We start from the raw sequence: 19,287 nt of genomic DNA, 5'->3' as shown, positions 1-19,287 counted from the left end.
TTTTTCATTATGGTAATAAGAAGTGGGGTAAGGAAATGTTTTTAATAAACACATTTATTTATTATTTTTTTTAACATGATTCAAAACAGTTATACTTTTATTTAAGCAAAACAATTTATTATTATTTCTTCTTAGATGTACCAGAAGTCGACACAAACCGCTCGCTATATTCAAAGTCTCATAAAGAGTGCTTTGTGTGAGGAACAGACCAAAATTTAAAGCATCACAGTGGTATGAAGTTGAGCAGAAGATAACAGAATTCTACTTGTCTGAAGCGAACATATAAGCGTATGCGTTACAGAAGACAGACTTTGTGAATGGTGTAGAGTAAGAGCGTTCAGAAACACCATTACATGTATTAATATCAAAGCTGTTCCTCAGGCAACGCCAGCTAACGCAGGGCAGCCATATGGAGCCACAAGAGGACGAAAGATTGAGACGAGTGCTTCAAGGCAATTATTGTACATCTCTGTTTCTTGTCTCTACCTTACAGGTGCTGATTCACTCTGATAAATCACTCTGCCGCCTTTACTGTGCTCTCTCTGAACTGCAAACCACAGTCTGACAAAAAAAGATGAAAGATCATAGACCCTCTAGAACGCGCGCGCGCGCGTGTGTGTGTGTGTGTGTGTGTGTGCGTGTTTGTGTGTGCGATATAGAACATTTGAGAGTTTCTTGGAGGTTTAGCGCCTCACATCCACCCAGAGCGTTCTTCGGTGTTCCTTCCATTCAGAGAGCTGATTTTCTTATTTCTGCTCTCAGATGGAGGGGAGGTAAAAATAAAAGTTGGAAGGGTGGGGGGAATGAGATTTAACTCAAGCTGTCAATCGAGTGGTGCCATCGCCGAGTGAACATCTCAAGAGACCTACAAAATCTCATTACTCACTGGCTCTGTCTCAGTCTTTCTCTCCCACACACACACACACACACACATATACTCTCTACAGGCTAATATGAAAGAAGCAGAATGAAGCTAAAATGTTAGCTCAAGTTAACATTGTTAAAATTGGTATCACTTGACTGAGGTTAATCTCACAAAAACATGCCCAGTTCACATTTCCCCCCTTATATTTATATCTATATGTAAAATAATATATGTATAGAAATCATGTTTTTTAAACATAAATGTAAAATGTTTTACATTTTTTAAATAAATGTAAATTTGTAAGTAACAGTAATTTGTTGAATTGCCTTCCTTCTGATTTAAATAAAAATTAAACACTGTATTACAGTACATACTGTATAAATAACATTATATATGTATATATATATATATATATATATATTACATTTTATTTATAATCATATGTAATAAGCGTTATAATCATATATTGAAGCCACTACACCCCAAAATAATGTTGTAAATACACTTTACGGATTTAATTTATCATAGCTTTTTTCCCATATTGTCAAGCAACAATGCAAATAACTAAAAATAAATAAACAAATAAATAGGCCTTATGATACTATTGTGTGTTTTATAGCTGATCCCTTGGGTTCTTTACGTTAATTGTACAGTACTTTTTATATTGCTTAAGAAAATTAATACATAAATACTATTTATTTCTATTAGGGATGTAACGATTCACTCAACTCACGATTCGATTCACAATTTTTTTTTATATATAAAATGAGATTTAAGACAAATTATAAATTAAATGTGTCCTTTTATTATTGCTTGGGCAAAATGCATTACATTCTTTGTGAAATTGAAATATAACACTATAATAATATACTAATATAGCACTTTTGTTGGTTTTGATTGCTTCTATTTGTACATCGCTTTGGATAAAATAACAAAATGTAAATACAATGTAAATGTAAATAACAAAACTAAATTGAAATTTTAAAACAAGCTCCAAATCAACTAAGTAACACAAATAAAATAAATCTCTTCATATAAACAAGATAAGGCTTTGTCTGTGCTCTTTCCTTTTAAAATTAGAGGCATTTTAATGATCCAAACAAAGATAAATAAGCATAAACTGAAGCCACTTCAACACAAAATAATATTGTGTATAAACAATTTACAAATTGAATTTACCATAGTTTTTCTTTTTCATATTGTCAAGCAAGAATGGCAAAAAAAAAAATATATATATATAAATAGTCCTTATGTTTTATATATATATATATACTTTTTTTTTTTTAGAGAGAGAGAGATTTAAGACCTGGGCTGCCATGCACACACTCCCATGAAATATACTGGTGTAAACGAGCGTGTATCTGTGGAGAGACACACATACACACACACCACAAAAACACAGTAACGCCATCACAGAGATAAAAAGAGACACACATATCAAACGAGATGAATGTCCAGGGAGACTATTGCAAACCACAGCACTGAAAACAACCCTTTGAGACGACACTAAAGGAGCAAGGCCACTTGCGACTGTGTGCGTGTACCCAGGCGCATGCATGACCACCCTCTGTCATATCCGTTTTCATTAAGTCATGACATTCAGAAAGGCCACAAATTCCTCAGTGTGAGGGGAGGGTGGAGAGATGGCCGAAAGCAAACAACAACCCGACACAATTTACTCACTCTCATCTAAACTGGGTAATTACTTTCCCTTTGCAAAAAAGATGTGGCAAAAATGCCTATTTGGACACATACTGTGCAAAAAGACACAGCAGAAGCACCCTGAAGCGAATGGTGGATCATTTATACATGAAGGATGAATATATTTGTAAATTTAACCATGAACTGATAATTACAAACCTTCAGAGGCTTGACAAAACAGCTTAAATCCATTAGTGTCTGCGATTTCTGATTGGTTAATAGGTGGTCTTTAAAACCGGGCGTTGGTGTATGCAAGGGTTAACATGCAATGAGAAATTCGCAGAGAGTGGCGACATGCGTGCGCAAAGTCACCAGTGAATAGTTAGGGCCCTGTATTAGACAGCTGTCAGCACCCTCTGATTTGGTGTGTCAGAGCTTTGACATTTTGACAGGCACTGAGACGGACTGCTAAACTCTGAGAGCAGCACGCTGGCATTCTACAGGGCAATCACAATGCAAGGGCCCGTCGGAGGTCTGTTATTAAAGCGTCTGTGACATCGTCACCGTGAGACCCGTCTGCTAATGGGTGCGGGGGGTCCTTCTTAGTTTGACCCATTTGGCCAGAGGTGGTTTAATGCCTGACAGTAATAAAAGGGAGAGAAGAGGCAGTTTTATGGTGTTGAAAGTTTTGCAGAAAAGTGAGTGACTGAGGGACAATACTGATTAAAAAAAGTTTCATCTTGTTTCAACTTAGGACTTCATAGGGAAAATAGAATCTGGACAAGGTTGTAATACTGGCCGCCAATTCAAACAGAAACAAGAGAGAAAAGATAGAGAGAGTAAGAGAGGCTCTGTTCTTAAATCTAGAAAGCTAGCCTAGGCAGCATCCTAAGTGAAAATAAACATTAGCATGTTAAGCTAACAGCCATATTCTAATAATCAAAACAAAGCAGAGAATCCAGAAAATGGTCAATGTGGACACATTAGCATTTTGCTAAGCTAACAACAATACTCTCACAAGAAGTGGTCACATTAGCAAAATTTTATGAGGAAAAAAATGTCTATTGTCCACCGTAAATAGTGCAGCAACAGTTCCAAACTAAGCAACTTTATATTGGTTGATGTAAAATTTGTATGCTCAAAGTTTAACAAACTGATGTGAAACATCATAGTGTTAAACATTAGCATTAGCTAAACTAACAGCACAACACTAATGAACAAACCAAAAAACTGGGTAAAATAGTTCAATTTAATTAGACATAACTATTTATTTAGATACTTTGCGGTACTGAATGAAACATTTTTGTATCAACGTCATATATATCTTTCACCATTTTTGGAACAAAGCCACTAAGCTAACAACATTCCAATAAGTAAGCGAAAATTAAAATGGTTGCTTTTAATCAGACATAACTACTTTTGTTGATGCTATGCGATTAATTATATTTAGCACAGACATTTCTTACTGCATTGTATGCCATCTTGGACGGATTTTTTGAACCAATGCATTATGAAATTATCTTATTCTCAGAAGAACGACCGAATGAAAGCATCTTCTGGAACAACTTTTCACACCCTTAATATGCTGCCTACGTAGGCAGCTCACTATGTTTTGGAACAGAGCAGAGATTGAGAGAGAGAAAGAGAGAGAGAGAGAGAGAGAGAGAGAGAGAGAAGACAAGGGTACAGTACCTCCATGGTTTGAGACTGATGCATGGCTTTGATTGCATTCTGTGCCATAGCCCTGGTAGAAAACGTGACAAACGCACATCCTGCAGGAGGGGAGGGGAGGGATGTGGGAGGGAGGAGAGGAGAGGAAGGAGAGACGAGAGAGAAACAAAACAAGACAAAAGGGTTGGACAGGTTGTTATAAAGCCAAAAAACAAAGATCGTACAAAGAACACAGCAGACAACAGTGCTATACAATTGCTAGAATAGAACAATCAACATTCAACATTCAGCTTCAGATAAACATTCAACATTCAACATCTCAAAATACACACTCAACAAAATGTCAACAATGGATATCAGTTCTTTAATTTCGTTTGGTGTGATGGCTTGGAAACTACAGTGTGGGGTCTGTGGCTAGTTTCATCACACACACACACACACATGTACATTGTTTCTACCTGTAGGGTTACTGTGATACCAAAAATTGTAATTGTTAATACCAATTCCAGGGAAATTTCACAATTCTCAGTTTCAATTTTGAAACCACAACAAAAACTAACATGATAACGGAACATACTTTATTTAAAAACTGAAACATTAATAAAACATAAATAAATTAAAGGTTTAATTCATCCAAAAATGTAATTCTGTTACAAAGTTTTCATGAACTTTTTGAAGCTTGAAAATTTTGATAGAATGGCATTTCAATGGAGGCACATAAATCGCTAAGCTTCATTCAAAAAAAAAATAATAATCTTAATTTGTGCATTGAGTGACACAACAGGTTTGTGTAAATGGCAGTTTTCATTTTTTGGGGTGAACCATCCTTTTAAATGATACCAAATTAAATTTAAACATGAAATTTAACGCTTCAAATTATTAATGGAATTATTCAAGCAAACAAGGAAACAAATTAAGAGCAGTAAGTGATTTTCCCTTTTTTCTTATCTTTATTACTGTTTATTAATATTATTAAAATAGTGGCACATCTCATAGGCTGAATGTAAACTGCAAAGCCAAATATATGCACAGTATTTTTATTCAAAATGATTTTAAGACTAACTTTGTACCTAAGGATCTGTGCTATTGATATCGCCACCAACCCTGTTTCATTAATATTCAGTCTCTTCATAAATATGTAAAAACACACCCAATTTCTTTCTTTTTAAACAACTGTAATCAACGTGAACAATCCCTGGAGGGAGTGCGTGTTTCGGGAGAGCTTGCAATGGCATCTGGGACAAGAAGTCTTGGAACCGAAGCGGTGCAAGCGGGAGCCAGAAGAACAGGCCATATGGAGGCATGCTGAGGGAAAACGCAGCCCTGTTTGAAGAGCTCTGCTCTACTGTGCAGTCCAGCACGTTTATACATATGGAGGACACACACATGCATGCATGCATGGACAGTTTAGTTAATAGGTTAACTACTTCTCACACATCTACATATGCGGATATGCTGAGATAGAAGGGAAAGAATGGAGGAGAGGAAAGAACAAAGACTTGGCGTCCTGTCTTTCGTAAATGGTTCCTTTTAAATTTGGAAACTCTATTTACAATGTGATGTGTGTCCAAGTGTTGTTGGCTAGAATAACATGGACATGCTGGGCAATTTCATATTACTTTCTTTCTTTTCCTACTGCAACATTCTCATGCTGCCATAGAGAATGATGGGAAATGCCGTTTTTCACATAAACCTGTAAAGTCATAAACTGACTAAAGTAGTACTTTCTGGAAAACGTTATCATTCGTACATAATTTGCACACAAAATACAGTACAGTATAATAACAAATATACAGTACAGTATAAAATAACACCTCATTTCCACCTTGCTTCTTTAAGAAAATCTTGACTTTCCCATTAGAAATGAGGACATAGTGGTTGCCCATCTCATAAATGGTTAATGACATCCAAAAAAATTAATCAAATCCATCTGTGCATGTACAAATTATTAGAGTTGATTTTATTTATAAAAAAAAAAAAAAAAAATGTAATGTGTCACACGGTGTAACGTGGTCTAACCACAATTTTCCTACACTGTGATAATCTTAAAAAAAAAAAAAAAAAAAAAAAAAAAAAAAATATATATATATATATATATAAGGTAAACAGTATTTATTTTACAAATATCATTAAATAATTAAGAAATATCATTTTTGTTTTTGGGGAGTTGCACCACATGACATTTTACAATTTGAAATAACCACGCTTTGTCATAAAAAGGTACAATTATTCAATATTTTAAAGAGACATATTAAAAAAAAATACTTTTAATATTTTAATAAATCTGTTTAAAAATGTTGCATCTTTTCCCACCTCCCAAATACATAATATCAATACTTATTTTAATTCAGAAATAAAGCTAAATAAAACGCTCCACATAGTACAGGTGTATTTGTTGCTTTGTCTTTTATTGTTTTGTTTGACAAATTACCAAAAAAATGACAAAATTACAAAATTAAATGGCAAAAAAGAAGCATCATGTAATTTTACGTGACTTCAAGTCAGCAATAATTCCACCCTGCAATGCGGTGTTGCGACCACACGGTTGCGCTGTATATCTGCTGGCACCGTCTACCTGCTACAGCGGGCGTACCTTTATTCTCTCCTTCTCATTAGCATCTCTCTCTTCACTATCGCTCTGATACAACCTCCTTTCTGTCTTCAGAGCTGGTGAATCTGGCCCCGGCGAACCGGAGCATCACCACGAGTGAAAGCGGAATGAAAGGCTGTTTATTTTTAGAGTTGTTTAATTAGCCTCATCATTAAAGCAGTTTTGGACACTCTAAGGGTGATATTTGTGAGCACTGGCAGGGTGCGAAACTCTAGAGAAACTGTCTCGTGGGGAGAAATGCAGAAAATTTTTTCTCTTTCAACCCTCAAAGTCCTCGTTTTTGCTGACCTGCGACTGCAGAGTTCGTTCACGGTTCGAACGAACTGTGATCTGATGAGAAGCTGTTAACGAGGAGACCAAATGAAAGAATTTCCAAGGAAAGTGATTAATTATTCTTATTACGCAGCCCTCTGGAATACTTGCTGGTGATTGGTCAATCGTAGCATTCTGGGGTCAAAGTTTTTGGTATAATGAGCGCAAAATGGCATAATTGTCCTAGTCAAAGGATTTCCTCTGCTAGTCTCATACCATCTTTTACTTTTTAAATATTAAAATAATTTCAAGTCAAATCACTGTTTCATGTCCATTTATTTAATTAATGCTCAGGTGTTTTCCTTGCAATAGTGACCGTCTGATTGTACGTTTTCCCTCACAAATGTTGTAGCTGTGGTAAAAACAACACAATTACCTGTCAGTGTCATAAAAAGAGAATGAACGAGGGAGATATAGAGGGATAGAGAGAGCGAAAGATGAGTTTTTTGAAGAAAGTGGGGTAGCTCCCAGGGCACTGCGCTCGCATGTGGCCTGATCTATATTTTATTAATAGTGAAGTTCAATGATGATTGATAGACCGCTTTAATAGCAGCACGAGAGCGCTTTTAAAGTCGCCCTAGTCCATGGGCTTTACCGTACACCTCTTTTACGTACACATTTTCTCATCTATTTATTCATCCAATCCTTTTTTATGGGAGAGGGTGGTAGTTTCTCTCATAGAAGCATTTCAAATATATCTCCAACCACGAGCTCAGGGAATAAAGTTAATCTCCTGTGGAATTAAAATATTCATGAGGACAGGAGGAAAAGACGGAAAATAAGGACTGCGGAGGAGTAACGCGAATGAGTGGAGGATGGAGGGACGACTAGAGGAGTGGATGAGGAGGATAAACGAGTGATAAAAGATGGCTGTATGCAAAAGCAGAGGATTGTGGGAAGTTGGAGGTACGCTGTAATTCCCTGCAGGTTACATCAAGATGGAAACTCTTCAACACTATTATGTACCACATGGAAATCAAACATCCTCCAACAAACTGTGATAAACTGACTTTGCTCACTAGACATTGATGGCTAGAATGGTAAATCCACCAACTAGTATCTCTCACTGCCATGTTTGATCAGAATATAAGCATATGTCTACAACAAATATCCCTTTAAAGAAGTATAAAAACACAAACATAGTAATATTAAACATGTGCTCCATATAACGAGTTGTATTCTATACTTTTGTTGCAAGTCCACAGATAAAATTAGCTTCTTGCACCAAAAACACTCATAAAATAGTTTCCCACACTCTTTATAACTAAACAGGTTGATTTTGCTACTGTACCTTTAAGACTTCTATATTTAAATAAGCCCTGTTATGATTTGCTAAATGTCAAACTGCTGTAGTTACAACCAATCTCACAGAGTAATGTAAGTATTCCGTATGAGCTGATGTGAAACATGTTGTTTTTTTTGTGTGTGTGTGTGTGTGTGGGGGGGGGGGGGGGTCACCCATAACCCCACCCCTAAACATAAACATCACTGCGATATTGAGAAATGAGATTGTACATGCAAATTAGTCACCGATTTGCCAAAACGTAAAATAGTTACAAATTGCCATGAGATTGTTGATAATTCACACTGTTGTTTGCAAGGACAGCATAAGCTGCTTAAAGGGATAGTTCACCCGAAAACAAAACTTTTGTCATTAATTACTCACCCTCATATCGTTTCAAAACCTTAAGACCTTTGTTGATATTTTTGATGAAATCCAAGACCCTCCATAGACAGCAGCGCAACTGACACATTTAAGGCCCAGAAAGCTAGTAAAGACATCATTAAAATAGTTGTGGTACTCTTGTTAAAATGTGTCAAAGACTGACACGAAAGAGAATAAATTGTTGAATAAAGTCATTATTTTAGTTTTTTTCGCACATAAAAAGTAATCTCTTAGCTTCATAACATTAAGGTCGAACCACTGATGTCACATGGACTATTTTAACGATGTTCTTACTACCTTTCTGGGCCTTGAACGTTGTAGTTGCGTTGCTGTGTATGCAGGCTCAGAATACTCCCGGATTTCATCAAAAATATCTTAATTTGTGTTCTGAAGATGAACGAAAGTCTTACGGGTTTGGAACGAGATGAGGCTGAGTAATTAATAATTTTCATTTACTTCAACTATACCTTTAATAGTCCAGTCCGTTCACATAAAAACTCAAATTCTGTGTGACACAAAACAATCACTGACAATCAAAAACATTTTTTTTGTTTGTTTAGTATTTAGCTACATGGAAAGCTGTCTTGGACCAATGAGGTTTCAGTGTGGGCGTGGCTACCCATTGTGATGCTTCATCGCTTCACATTTGTTTAGCTCACAGTGTTAGATTTGCGTTGAAAATTTTGGAGTAAACATCAAACTTATTTCAAAAGAGCAAGAAAAATCCTGTTTTCCATTATATGTTCCCTTTAAAAAAATGTAAAAACAAATACAGTATGTACAGTACGTGTCTCACCTCGGCTTAGTCCGTCTGGTCCCCTCAAGATGCGGCACTCCTCGATCTGTCCGAAAGGAGAGAACATGACCCGGATGTCGTTCTCATTGCATTTCTTCGACACCATGCCGATGAACAGCTTTCTGTCCTCCACCGCTGAGAGAAAAGAAGGAAGGAAAAAAACAAATGTGACCAATGTGTGGTTAAAAAAAAAAAAAAAAGACGTTACGGCTGCATGTGATCAATGTCTCATTAGCACATCAAGCCCAGACACACAAAACTGCAAATTTTCGCTTGGTTCTCTTTGATCTTTCTTTCAATGACCCGAGCGCACTCTCTTGCCCGTAATCTGTGTGTGCTGCCTTCTAGTCCTCCTGGGAAGAACCTATTCACGAGCTCAGAGGCCGTAATTATGATGTGATGTGCGTTTATGTTGATAATAAAATGGATGTGTTGAGCAATTTCATTTTTATTTCTCCCCCTTTTCAGTTCACCATAAAGACAGGAAACTTTTTAGCACTAATACACCAAAATGAAAAGGTGCATTAGGTGTGTAATTGATGCTTTATTTGTGTATTTTATCATTCTTGTGCTGCCACAAAGAATGATGGGAAATGTAGTTTTGTTGCTCACCTCATTAACCGGCTAAATGAGTATAGTTTTCTGGCAAGCTGTATTGCTATTTTTTTAATGAACAGTAGATAAAATGTGTACAAACTGCATTTAATGACATACGGAAATACTCATAAATACTGCACAAATATTCATGAAACTGCGGAAAAAATCTAATAAAATCAAATCAAATCAAATCCCCCAATTGTGGCTTTTAAACTTAGAATGTGAATTTATTACTTATTTTTAACATTATATCACAATGACCACAATTCAAATTTTAGAGAGAGATTTCCATACAAATGAATAACATTCTGACACCTTGGACGGAGTGAGAGAAAAAGCAAACCTTTAGATGTTTCTAATCTGAAATGATCAGCATAATGGGAAGAGGCCTGAACAAGGAGGAAATATAAAAAAAATACATATACAAAACAATGAAATCATATATTCAGTGACAGTTTGCAGTTGTGCTTTTGTGTATGCTCGAGTGTGTGTGAGAAAGATGGAGAGAGAGCAAGAGAGAGGCAACTGTAATCCAATTTTTTTTAATAAAGAATGTGTCAGCTCTTACCGCTGGGTGGCCGATAAGCAAGCCGCTGCACTCTGGGAAATCGATAGCTCACTTGTTTATTTTGCTGTTTGAATTGTTTGTGCATTTAACAGCGACAGGATGAGCCAGTGATAAGTGCTGTTTCAAAGGCTTCGCCTTTACGCACACACAGTGTCATATCAGATTAACCGCATGCGCACACACACACACACACACACACAGGAGCAGGGTTCTCAGTTTGATGGGTTACTGTGTTCACTAATAAACAGAATGAATGCATTACAGCTATGCTTACAGTGAGCACTTGATATAATATCATCTATGAGAGATGTTTTATGTACGGTCACTATGACATCACTGTCACTCAGAGAGACAGACAGACATGGATCCTTTTACACAGACAAGTAGCAGAGCCCAATCTGACTCTGAAGAAAATGCATTAAATTCTATTCGCACACCATTTTATTTTCATTATAAGTCATTTTAGAGGCAGAACAAGGTATTGTATTTTGATGAAATATTACAACAAATATTTTTCTTTGCAATAACATGCAGCAAATCAAATACAATAAGGCCAATAACTAGCGTTAAGAAAGTTATTATCCATCAATGGATACGATTTTTGGCAAATAATTCTGTTTCAGAGTAATTCAGGATCATCCAGACTGATTTGTGAACCAGTCTGACAGATTGGTTCAAGAATCGACTCAAAGCAAATTAAACATTAATATGGCTTTCAAGCAAGTTTTACTCTACACAAAAGCAATTTCTAGCTGATAAAATATTTTAGCTCGTGTATTAACCATAGACCACCTATGACGTATTATTTTACTGGGCTGGGTATCGTTAAAAAATGTTCGATATTGATACCGATACCGATACCAGTTCTTGAACGATACCAATCTTATGAAATCAGTTTTAACAAGATTACATTATCTCAAAAAACTATTTTTTCAGCTGTATATATATATATATATATATATATATTTACACTCACCTAAAGGATTATTAGGAACACCTGTTCAATTTCTCATTAATGCAATTATCTAATCAACCAATCACATGGCAGTTGCTTCAATGCATTTAGGGGTGTGGTCCTGGTCAAGACAATCTCCTGAACTCCAAACTGAATGTCAGAATGGGAAAGAAAGGTGATTTAAGCAATTTTGAGCGTGGCATGGTTGTTGGTGCCAGACGGGCCGGTCTGAGTATTTCACAATCTGCTCAGTTACTGGGATTTTCACGCACAACCATTTCTAGGGTTTACAAAGAATGGTGTGAAAAGGGAAAAACATCCAGTATGCGGCAGTCCTGTGGGTGAAAATGCCTTGTTGATGCTAGAGGTCAGAGGAGAATGGGCCGACTGATTCAAGCTGATAGAAGAGCAACTTTGACTGAAATAACCACTCGTTACAACCGAGGTATGCAGCAAAGCATTTGTGAAGCCACAACACTTCTGCTACAACAGCAGAAGACCCCACCGGGTACCACTCATCTCCACTACAAATAGGAAAAAGAGGCTACAATTTGCACGAGCTCACCAAAATTGGATGGTTGAAGACTGGAAAAATGTTGCCTGGTCTGATGAGTCTCGATTTCTGTTGAGACATTCAGATGTAGAGTCAGAATTTGGCATAAACAGAATGAGAACATGGATCCATCATGCCTTGTTACCACTGTGCAGGCTGGTGGTGGTGGTGTAATGGTGTGGGGGATGTTTTCTTGGCACACTTTAGGCCCCTTAGTGCCAATTGGGCATCGTTTAAATGCCACGGCCTACCTGAGCATTGTTTCTGACCATGTCCATCCCTTTATGACCACCATGTACCCATCCTCTGATGGCTACTTCCAGCAGGATAATGCACCATGTCACAAAGCTCGAATCATTTCAAATTGGTTTCTTGAACATGACAATGAGTTCACTGTACTAAAATGGCCCCCACAGTCACCAGATCTCAACCCAATAGAGCATCTTTGGGATGTGGTGGAACGGGAGCTTCGTGCCCTGGATGTGCATCCCACAAATCTCCATCAACTGCAAGATGCTATCAATATGGGCCAACATTTCTAAAGAATGCTTTCAGCACCTTGTTGAATCAATGCCACGTAGAATTAAGGCAGTTCTGAAGGCGAAAGGGGGTCAAACACAGTATTAGTATGGTGTTCCTAATAATCCTTTAGGTGAGTGTATATACACACACACACATACACACACAAAGTATTTAAATTTTACTGCACAAAATTATTATAATTTATATAACCATTATAAAATGTTGGAGTCAGTATGATTGATTTATTTTGTAAGAAAACAATACTTTCATGTAGTGAGGATGTATTAAATTTGTTAAAAGTGGCAAATTATTTCACATAAATAGATAAAAGCAGTACTTTTGAACTCTCTTTCCATCAAAAAATTCAAATAAATCAATCAATCAATAAATATATCATGATTTCCACAATGGAAATAACTGAAATCAAATTAGCATATTAGAATAATTTCCAAAGTAATGTTACTCTGAATACTGGAGTAATGGCTGCTGAAAATTAGGATGTGCACAAAGAAACACTGACCCACATTTTTGAACGGGGGTGCAAACTTTGTACTACATGTACTTACTATGTTATGTAGTAACATAGGTGTTATATTTATATCATAATTCAGCTCTCAAGTTTCTGGAAATGTGGGCCCCTGGCCAAGCACCAACTCCCTTACAGTGGACTACCTAACCACATCTATAAAAACTTTTTGTGAGCAATATGGCTTATGTGAGTGTGTGTATATGTGTTTGGGTCACTGCCAGGGCACACACTTAAACTATTCTTGACCCGCGGCTCTCCTGGGTTTCATTAATTTATCCATCTCCCAGTCCCTCACACAAACACAGAGACAAACCCCCAGAACAAACGTACAGTCAGATGACCTGAGAAAAATAAGAGACGCATACAGACACTCACCATTTGATTTCTCACTGTCTGCGGGCTTCATCTGTATGGGATGGTGCATCTGAAACACAGGACACACACGGGTTACATTTACACAAACACGGCACATTTACTACAACACACTCATTAACGCTCACGCCAGCACATAATCAACCTCATCTCACTGCCGCACTGATGTTCTACATTATCACTGTAATCTTGTTAATGTGTCGTCATTTTTTCCGCTGACTCTATTCTTCATCTCAGTAGATGCTAGCAGAATGAAGACGTACGCGTGTTGGGGGTTTGATGAAGGTGATTTGTCAGCACTTTGCCAATGAAATGTTTATTGCGTTCCATCTTTCTTTCGCACACACTTGTTCTTGTTCTCTTAATCTCTAATCAACGATTTTTTGAATAATTTGCCAAATATTCTTTTTTTTTTCAATTAAAACATAACCATTTTAAAACCAAATTATTGCAATGAACATTTTGACCTAGAACTGATTTGTGTAAATAATTTTGCTTTGCTAGTCATCAGATTTAAAATCAGAGATGCTATTCAATTACCCTTTTCTCAAATACTGAAAAATTGCGTCACAAGGATGTATGAAACTAGTTTACTAGCACAGTTTTAAAGGAAACTTTGCCAAAAAGGCATTAAAACCATTGTGAAATTCACATTAAAAACTGAAACCACGCATGTGTATATATATATTATTTATAGTATATGTAGGTTATTGTTAGTTTCTGTCTGACCTAAGATGAACCAAATAAAAGCAAACAAAAACAAAACATGAGTCTAGAAACCCCTGCATTCTGTTCATGTATGTTGTGCTTACTGTCTTTGAAAGCAAGAACATGTTCTTTGTGAACATCTGCTAAGTCTACACCTCCACTTTTGGTTGCTTGTCTATTTTCTCTTTTTTTTTTCTTTCAAAATCTGTCCTCCTCTTGTAACACCTTCAGCTTCATGGTCAACAAGTTTGAATCCAGCTTGGATATACTGCCATAGAACAGATCTGTCCAGCACACACACACACACGGCATCTACTGTATCTCCCAATATTCATGTTGTTCAAGTTCAAGAGTTTTATTTGTCACATACACAATTATACAGAGTATAACCAGCAGTGAAATGTAGGTAATGTTGTCTTCTCTGTATGGTGTGTGTGTGCTTACATGTGGCTGTCACAAAGCTTGTGGACGTGTGTGTTCTCATTCTCTCCCATTAAAGGCCATGACACTAATTACAGAGATCATGCTCTCTTAGCAGTTTCTCATGAAATACACGTTTGCTCTCACAACACACACACACATACAGACACCTGAAAGAAGTCAACATCTGCAGCTGAAGACAGAATGACAGCTCCATAACTCTTGGGTTAGATCGAATTATGAAAGCAGTCAGAAATAACTGAAGATATCCGTTTACTTCATTTCAACTCTGACCTTTGCCCTTCATCTCTCTCACACACACACACACACACACACACGTTCACAGTCTTTGATGTTTTGCCTTGCTGCCGGCATCCTCAGGCATCTGATCCTGTAGGACACACACGCTCTTTCTGACCGTGGATAGAATACTTAAAGGTTTTAAAAGACCCAAGTTTGTTGTTTGAGGTTATTTGGTCTCTTTGGGCACAAACCATACAACATTTTTGTATTTACAATTAAAAATATATATAAGAAATGTTTAGAAAATTTGCTAATTTCTTTGTGTGTGTGTGTAGTCCAGTGGTTTGAAGACACACACAGTGTGTATTTGGGTAAAAGATCACAGAAGTCAGACAGATGGGCACACAGTGGGGATTTTATAAGCTGCCACACTCTCCAGAACACACACACACTCACAGTGGCATAAACACTAGCAGTAAGTGATTTGTAATTAAACACACACACACACACACATACATACATATGTACATGTGTATATATATATATAACAAAAAACAAAAAAAAACAACAACAACATTGCAACTACCTTTATTAGAGAGAGATACACTTTCAGACAAGACCTTCTTGAAACCAATTCAGATGAGGAAATTGATAACATCTGTCAAAGTCAGAAACAGATAACCCACGGACACACACAAGGAGAAATCTTTTAATCAACTTAAATAAAGCAGCAAGGATAGATAGATAGATAGATAGATAGACAGACAGACAGACAGACAGACAGACAGACAGACAGACAGACAGACAGACAGACAGACAGACAGACAGACAGATCTGCACATTTCTGCAGAACTAAAACGCCGGTCACTGATCAAATTAAATAAATTCCCGACTTGTCTATTAAATTTGCAAATATGTTTTCTCATTAAATAATTTGATTTTGCTTTTAACTACAGTCTTATTAACCCCCTTAGCTAACATTTACGAATCCATTCTGTAGAGTTCTACAATTTTCCTTCAAAATACGCATAAAGATTTGAGATTTAATTTGGGCCTGCTCATTTGCGACTGTAATTACTGTAAATAAATGTCTACTGCCCAAAAACTTCACAACAAGCATATTCACAAAACTGAACTGATCTTGTAGTGTATAAGTAGGCTTCAGTGAACTGAATTAATGTACAATCACATTATGAGAGAGAGAGAGATGAATTCATTCACAGCTGGATGATACTTTAACAGACATGTCCTACATTAGCCCTTCAATCGTCCTCACACACACGCTGCTTCAGAGACGATCTGATTATGGCAGCAATTGATATGATAATCGTATGTGACATCTCTAGGTCTGCCGTCGGCTAAAGGGTTTGGAATAGGAAAAACAACATTTATAACTAAACAAAATGATGATTTGAAAACAATGACAATAAAAGTAGATACTAAAAGCAAGAAAACAGTTTATCTGTCAGTGTTTTAATAGCACTATTGTTATGTTTTCAAAAAATGAATCTTGCTCTGACTGTATGGACAACCTTACATTTCATTTTATTACTGTTGATAGTGACCTTTGATACGGTTTTATACAGTCACACAAACACACATTAAGCACAAAAACATGCAGTGCACAAGTACACAAACATGTTTCAGGTGTCTACAAATCACTTGTAGAATTATAAACCCTTTACTTTTAGTTTTCAGTATTTAATTTTTAATTTATTTGGTTGAATCTATTGGAGTCAGATTTTAAAATCCGGCATTTATTGTTCATCATTGGTTATATGTTTATGGGAATAATCACTGGTTTAATTGGTCTCAGACAGAATTTTAATATCAGTGCATGCCTATGAAATACACTAACGTTCAAAATTTGTAATTTACAATTCTGTACAATTTTTTCATGTTTTTGAAAAAAGACTTGTATGCTCACTAAGGCTGCATTCCTTTTAAATAAAACTGTATTCAAAAAATACAGTAAAACTGTAATTATCACAATTTAAAATAATGTTTTCTTTTTTTATGTAATATCTTTTTATGATAAAGCTGAATTTTCAGTAGCCATCACTCTAGTCTTCAGTGTCACATGACCTTTCAGAAATTATTTGAATATCGTCGCTGTCGGGCAGAAACCTCCTATGTCCAAATTTTGTCAATTTCATATTTTTTCACAAATCGATGCTATTGGTCAGTCCCCACGTGGGTCTGTTATTTTTACAAATTATTAACCAATGTAAAGTGTTGAAAATAGCTTGAGAGCAAATCTCTTAACTCCATTGGACACTTCAACTGTCTGAGAAGTCTTGTAACTCCACCTCTTCTTCACTCTGCGGGAGCCTCGCGGCATTATGTCTCCTCAAGATTGAAAGTCGCAACAAATCCTCGTCGAGCAACACGTCCTCTGGGGTAAATGTCCTCAAAACAGTGGTTATTCATGTTTCAGTTATATGAATTATATAATAACAGTTTATATATTATATATTACAGTTTGATCTCGATCCGTATTTATTTATGGAAGAAAAAAGGGCGACAGGTCTACTGTCGCCAAGTAAGCCTGTCTTTGGATAACTCTGTTTTTTAGACAATAACGAGTGAAAATAGTTAGCTTAGATACATTTGAGTAGGCCTGTTTTGTTAAAAATCGATAGCTGTAATGCTTCGGTGCAGAAGGAAGCCCGTGAGCCACGAAGGTAAATTTGCGAGCAGATTAGGCTAATTTCCACCTATTAGACAGCCTAGTCAGCTCATCGTTTTTTGTATTGCATCACTTATAGCTCTTAAACCTTTAAAATAGAGTTTAGGAAGATGTATGTAACCACAGTCATTAGCTTTGCTTAACTACTGAAGCATTTTCTCTTGTCAAAAGTCTCAAAGCGACTGCCGACTTTGTTTGCGTGCAGATTAATTTCCGCCCATTAGACAGCCTAGTCAGTTTATCGTTTTATTTTGGTATTGCATCACTCATAGCTCTAACGTTTAAAATAGAGTTTAGGAAGATATATGTAACCACAATCATTAGCTTTGATTAGCTCTTAAAGCCTTGTCTCTGGTCAAAAGGCTCAACGCGACCGCAGACTTTGATGAACACTGCTGGCAGCAGCGACGTCTGTGTCCGTGCCATTCTTATCAATGGCAGCGTAATCTCGTATCTCCCTGCTCCCAAATCATAAATCTTGTATCTCCGATTAAACATGATTTTGGGGAAATGTTGTGTTAATGTTGGTACACAACAGTATATGATAGCAATATAAGGTATAATACCAACTTTAACGATACAACGTTTAATAACTCAAAAAATATGCTGTTTTTTTAATTTCCTGAAAAATAATGGTTTTGGAGATGCGAGGATTCCGCCCGACAGCAACGATATGCTGATTTGGTGCTTTTTTCCTTAATATTTTTGTAGAAACTGTAATGCTCTGTAGTTTATGGAAACTGTAATACTGTAAATAAGATTTTTTGATGAGCAAAGTTTTAAAGCACAGCATTTATCTGAAATATATATCCATTTTCTAATTTTTATATATTTTAAAAAGGTCTTTTCTGTAACTTTTGATCAATTTAGTGCTGCATTGCTAAATAAAACTATTAATTACTTTCCCAAACAAATAATTGAATCGAATTGAATTGAATCTTACTGACCACAGATGTTTGAATGCTAGTGTACAGCTCAAATCTCTCCCATAACCATTTGTGTCTGGATTTTAAGAACAAGGGCTCTGATTTCATGACAACAAACATCACTCGCTCCGTCAGAAAGCGCAAATCATACACTCATTAAAGTTGCTCTTTGATTCGAGACAAAAAACCACCATAAGCCTGTCTCCTCAACACAACTTCACACATTTTCCTAAATTACAACCTCTAACAAAGGAAACCAGATTAAAAACTTGAAACTGTCGTCATTTGAATAAGAAATTCTCTGCCTCGCTAGCTTTCAGAGAGAGACAGACATGAGCCGATAAATAAACACTCACCCCAGTTAAGGTCTTTATGTTGTGCAGTGCATTCTGGGCCTCCAGGGCAGCTTTCCGTGTGTAGAATGTGACAAAACAGCACCCTAGGAAAACAGACAGAGACGGAGAGAGAGAAAGAGAGAGGTAAGCATTTTAAGCATGCAATAAGCCAAGTGGATTTGATCTTTTTCTTTTCGTCTCACTACCTGCTGAGAGAGAAAACAATCTCACTGCTGTCATACAGATCTCTGCCAAACTACACCACAGAGAAGATAAGGGACGAGGGAGAGAGAGCAAGAACAAGAATG

General features: G+C 36.5%; 1 protein-coding gene across 27 annotated transcripts in view; it reads right to left on the bottom strand.

Annotated features, from left to right (window-relative positions):
• The window catches only part of LOC306858326 (CUGBP Elav-like family member 2), a 145,603-nt gene that overhangs the window by 17,952 nt on the left and 108,364 nt on the right, over positions 1-19,287 (bottom strand). For 18 of the 27 annotated variants that reach the window (XM_079398790.1, XM_079398796.1, XM_079398801.1 and 15 more), the window contains 4 exons: positions 19,001-19,083; positions 13,662-13,710; positions 9,563-9,697; positions 4,199-4,278 (listed from right to left, as the gene is read on the bottom strand). In XM_079398790.1, the coding sequence (XP_079254916.1) occupies positions 4,199-4,278; positions 9,563-9,697; positions 13,662-13,710; positions 19,001-19,083 (347 nt within the window). Of the gene's footprint in view, positions 1-4,198; positions 4,279-9,562; positions 9,698-12,247; positions 12,305-13,661; positions 13,711-19,000; positions 19,084-19,287 lie in introns of all 27 variants that reach the window. The other 9 variants (XM_079398788.1, XM_079398809.1, XM_079398808.1 and 6 more) reach the window with 1 other exon arrangement.

Source organism: Barbus barbus, assembly GCF_936440315.1.
Source record: "Barbus barbus genome assembly, chromosome: 39".
Classification (NCBI taxonomy): Eukaryota; Metazoa; Chordata; class Actinopteri; order Cypriniformes; family Cyprinidae; genus Barbus; species Barbus barbus.
This window is presented reverse-complemented; position numbering and strand designations above follow the sequence as displayed.